This window comes from Hirundo rustica, chromosome 26, assembly GCF_015227805.2.
Source record: "Hirundo rustica isolate bHirRus1 chromosome 26, bHirRus1.pri.v3, whole genome shotgun sequence".
NCBI lineage: Eukaryota > Metazoa > Chordata > Aves > Passeriformes > Hirundinidae > Hirundo > Hirundo rustica.
In genome coordinates, this window is record NC_053475.1 from 1,833,204 (window position 1) to 1,838,161 (window position 4,958).

General features: G+C 61.7%; 1 protein-coding gene across 1 annotated transcript; it reads right to left on the minus strand.

Moving 5' to 3' along the window:
- Positions 1 to 740: 740 nt before the first annotated feature.
- RPS15 (ribosomal protein S15) lies at positions 741 to 3,353 on the minus strand. The gene is made up of 4 exons (XM_040086611.2): positions 3,296 to 3,353; positions 2,908 to 2,993; positions 1,775 to 2,009; positions 741 to 900 (listed from the first exon to the last, which is right to left on the minus strand). Exons 1-4 carry the CDS (start codon positions 3,296 to 3,298, stop codon positions 787 to 789), a joined length of 438 nt encoding a protein of 145 aa, XP_039942545.1. The 5' UTR covers positions 3,299 to 3,353; the 3' UTR covers positions 741 to 786.
- Positions 3,354 to 4,958: the final 1,605 nt, after the last annotated feature.

A 4,958-nucleotide genomic window follows, 5' to 3' on the forward strand; every position in this document is an offset into this window, starting at 1 on the left:
ATGGGATGTGGGTGTGAGATGTAAAGAGCTGGAGCTGGGCCCCCAGGGTCCCCTGAGGAATGCCCAAGGGACCCCGGCCAGCAGCAGGGACAAGCCAGGACCACCCTGGGGACAAACGGTCCCTCTCCACCGATGGCTTCACTGCGGGACTTGGTGCTGGCGATGAGCATTGGGTTCATCTGGCTCAGTGCAGGGACAAACCGGATCATCCACCTGGGATCACCTCATCTTCCTTCCCATCATCACCCTCATCCCTGACAGCATCCCCCAAAACACATCCCTCCCTCCCAGCCTGAGCTGCAGACGCCCAGCTCACCCCCCACCCAATGCCACTCTGATCCCCGTCACCAAAATCCTTTGGGTGCCCAAGCTAAGGATGAGGAAATGACGATTTGGGGTTTTGACGTCCTGTGATGGGCCTTGGCAGCTTCTCCTGGGGCTCAGGCTGGTTCTGAGCCCTGGGAACCCCCCCTGCCTCCCTCCAGTTCCACATTCCCCGTGTTTGTATTAACAAATAAAGTTAAATACATGGAAATGCTGCAAATATTAAAGTGCCATTCCCCACTTCCCAGTGAAGGAATTTCCCTCATTTACCAAACCCACACGAAGACGATTCGTTTGCTGCAGGAGCCCACAGAAAACAGTGCCAAAAAACCTGGGAATACCCAGGAAAACATCCCATCACGGTGGAGTTCAGCACACCCCAGCCCTGGGGAACAGAGAGGCAGGAGACAGAGGGATCCAGGTGGAATTTCTTTATTTACACTGCTCGAGGCTCCCCCCAGGTTACTTGAGCGGGATGAAGCGGGAGGAGTGGGTGGCACCGATGCCGGGCCGGCCGTGCTTCACCGGCTTGTACGTGATGGAGAACTCGCCCAGGTAGTGGCCGATCATCTCGGGCTGCAAGCGGAGAGATCCGAGCTGGGGACAGCGCCGGGGGCACAGGGACGTGCCCGGCCCGGGGCTGGCAGGAGCCGGGCACAGCCGGGTTACCCCGGCCGGGCTCCCCCCGTGGTGCCCTGACGTGGGGCCAGGGGGGCTCCCCCAGCTCTGCCCCTCCCGGGACAGGGGACACAGCGGCCACAGGGGCATTTGTGCCCTTCCAGGTGGAATTTAATGCCAGGCAGGAGCGAGAAATGGCATTCAATCCCACTGGTGGTATCGAGTGACACCACCCCGAAGGGTAATTCCACTCCTGGGAAAGCTCAGGGATCTGTTTCATCCCCAGGAGTGCCAGCAGGCTGGGAGCTGGGGCTGAGCACATGGATCACTGCACGGCCACTTCAGTGCTTTAGAGACACTGAGACCCCTCTGGGAGCTGCCCCTCCCTGGGATGACATCTCCAGGTATCCCCCTGAGCCAACCCCGCTCCAAGGAGCATCCTGGAGCTCCCAAGATGACACCTCCAGGTATCCCCCTGAGCCAACCCCGCTCCAAGGAGCATCCTGGAGCTCCCAAGATGACACCTCCAGGTGTCCCCCTGAGCCAACCCCGCTCCAAGGAGCATCCTGGAGCTCCCAAGATGACACCTCCAGGTGTCCCCCTGAGCCAACCCTGCTCCAAGGAGCATCCTGGAGCTCCCAAGATGACACCTCCAGGTGTCCCCCTGAGCCAACCCCGCTCCAAGGAGCATCCTGGAGCTCCCAAGATGACTCCTCTGGGTGTTCCTCCAGCACCCTGGAGCCCTCCCAGACACAGGGAATGAGCAGAATTTACAAAGAGAACTCCGGACGCTGAGCTCAGTGCGAGAGCCACCTGCCGTGCCCCAGCTCACCTTGATCTCCACCTGGTTGAAGGTCTTGCCGTTGTAGACGCCCACCATGCTGCCCACCATCTCGGGCAGGATGATCATATCCCTCAGGTGGGTCTTCACCACCTCGGGCTTCTCCATGGGCGGCGCCTCCTTCTTGGCCTTGCGCAGGCGCTTGAGCAGCGAGTGCTGCTTGCGGCGCAGGCCCCGGTTCAGGCGCCGCCGCTGCCGCGCGCTGTACAACTGCATCAGCTGCTCGCTGCAGGACGGGGACAGGCACGGGTCAGGGGACCCCAAACACAGCCTGGGGTACAGCGTGGGGAGAGCCCACAGCCACAGGGCTGCCCAGACAGAGCCTGGGGGACAGCCCCAGGGACCCCGAAATCAGCCTGGGGAACAGCCCAGGGATACCCCCAGGGACACAACCCCAGGGACCCCAAAGTGAGCCTTGGGTACAGCCCCAGGACACCCCCAGGGACCCCGAAATCAGCCTGGGGCGAACCCTCAGGGCCCCACAGCCAGGGTGTCACCCCGACTCAGCCCCAACAAATCCAGGGATCCCGAACTGAGCCTAGGGAACAGCCCAGGGACAACCCCAGTTACCCACACTGAGCCTGGGGTATGGGCTCATGAGACCCCCACGGACCCCAAAGCGAGCCTGGGGAACACCCTGGGGAACCCCACAGCCACAGGGCTGCCCAGAGAGAGGCTGGGGTACAGTCCCAGGAGATTCCCAGGGCTCCATACCCAAGGGTACTACCTGCACTGAGCCTAGAGACATCCCCAGGGACACCAGACAGAGCCTGGGGTTTGTATGGCTCAGGGCCCTCAAACTGAGCTTGGGGTATGGCCTGGGAGACCTCTGGGAGCCCAAACCGAGCCCCGGGGAGACCCCCAAAATAACAGTGTTATCTCAACCGAGCCCGAGAGCACCAGGGACCCCCCACCCACAGCATCACCCAACTAAGCCTGGAGCAGGGCCCCGGGACCCCACACTGACGGTGTCACCCACTGAGAGACTTTAAACAGCCCAAAAAGCAGCTGCTGAACACCCAAACTCCCTCCGGTATTGCCGCTATTTGAACACGACACCGAGTACGGGGCAGAAACAGCTCCCAGACCCCCACACCCCAGCCCGGGGGGCTCCCAGCCCTTACTAGGACATGTCGAGCAGCTGGTCCAGGTCCACCCCGCGGTAGGTGAATTTGCGGAAGGTTCGCTTCTTCTTCTGCTCCACCTCCGCCTGCAGCGGGAGAGGGGGGGGTCAGGGGATTCAAGGCCGGCCGGCCCCGCGTTCCCCGCCCCGCACACGACAAGGCCGCGGCCCCGCCGAGCTCCGCGGGGCGCCCAGGCCGCTCCCTCCCCTCAGCCCCCTTCCCGCCGGGGCACCCATGGCCCCCGCAGAGCCCCGGGGACGCCCATTCCCCGTCCCCCAGAGAAGCCCCGAGCCCCGGGCGGCGCCGCCGCGGCGGGTGAGGCCCGGCTGGGGCGCGGATGGCGGCGGATGGAGCTCGATGGAGGCGGCGGGGCCTCCCCCGCACCCACCATCTTGGCCGGGGCTGTTCGGAAAGGCCGGGCCCGCGCCGGAAGCGGCAGATCTCGCGAGAGCCGCGCGGACGGAACGGGCGGAGAAGCCGCGCACGCGCAGCGCTTCCGCCCTCAGAGCCCTTAAAGGGGCCGCACCCGCAGCGCGAGGACACCCGTGAGGGACGGAGCATCCCCTTGCCCCCTGAACATCCAGGGAAATCTCAGGTTCCAATGAAACCGCTCCTTCCCGCCCGCCCAAGGTGGAACCCAGCAGGGACAGGTCACAGTCGCCTGGACCTCGCAGCGCCCCGGGCCAGCTCTGAGCATCCCGCACCTGTTTTGGAAGCCAGCTTTGTCTCTGACCCGCGGATGCTCCCCTTGCTGTGCCGGTGGAGGTGAGGGCACGCTGGGCGTTTGGCACAGGTCGGCCCGGTTGGGCCCCCGAGGGAGGCTCCAGGTCTAATGGCCCACACGGGCCTGGAAGAGCTGGTTCTGCGCAAACCGGGTCCAAACCCACTTTTATCCCTGAAGAGGGTGAAGATGTTGGGTGCCCTCCGTTCTGAGTGTCCGTGGAGCTCCAGGGTGGTGCTGTGCCATTTCCACGGTGTTCCACTCCTGAAGGAGTCGAGTTGGTCTCAAAAGTGACGCCGGCACAAACATCGCTGGAGCAGCTCCTGTTCCAGCAGGAATTCCGAGCTCAGGGATGTAATGGAGCGAGGAACAGAGCAATGAGGATTCAAGCCCAAAGGATTCACAGCGAGTGGAACCAGATCCACACAAAATACAAAATACAAAATCCCGTCTGAACTGATGGAAGTCCTGCCAGGAGCAAGCCAGCGACCTCCACAGCACAGACACATCCAACACATCCCCAGTCCCTCAGTAACAGTGATTAATTACAGCAGACAGGGCTAATGAGCACACACAGGCCCGGGAGAAGGATCCAGGGGCAGGATTTGGGGCTGCCCTTGAGCCAAGGCACATTTCCACCTCAGGGAGACCCTTGCCCAGTTTAGCCCCACATTTCAGAGCCAAACCCCGGGTTGATATTCCAGAAGACACAAGGCAAAGTTACAGACACTGATATCCACTAAAGATGTTGATAAATCCATAAATTACCCAATTTCCTGCAGTGCCTTGAGGTCAAGGGCAAAAAGCGGCATTTATGTCACTGCCACCATCATGTGTGACCCAACACGGGGCCAGGCCAAGGGTTTTAGGAGCCCTTTACCAGCATGGATCCAATCCAGGCTGGAGAGTCCTGGACCTCACTGGATCCCCTGCACATCCAAGCCCTTCACCACGAGAGGCTGGATCAAAGCCATTCCCTGGGATGGATCCAATTCAGGTAGGAGCCCTTTGCCAGGAGGGATCCAAGCCAGCCTGGAGGATCCCTCACCTGGCTGGACCCAATCCAAGCCTGAGCCCTGATCCAACCTGATGTGGTGAAAAGCTCTTCCAAGGGGCTGCATCTGATCCAGGTTGGAGGATCCATCCCCACGCCAGATCCCATCCAGGAGTGGCTTCCTGGCAGTGCCACCCCACGGGGCAGGCACAGGGCACAGCTGGCGACACCACACACACCCAGCAAAGCTGACCCTGAAGACTCCCAAGGGACTTTTCCAGAAAACCCACACTCACAAAAGCAAAAAAAACCCAGAAAAATGGAGACAGGCTGGTG

Excerpts from the sequence above, each read along its gene's own strand:
- RPS15 (XM_040086611.2), bottom strand. Across the intron at positions 2,010-2,907 it reads CAGCTGCTCGACATGTCCTA|CGAGCAGCTGATGCAGTTGT; the intron begins GTAAGGGCTGGG and ends CCCGTCCTGCAG. Across the intron at positions 901-1,774 it reads TCAACCAGGTGGAGATCAAG|CCCGAGATGATCGGCCACTA; the intron begins GTGAGCTGGGGC and ends CTCCGCTTGCAG.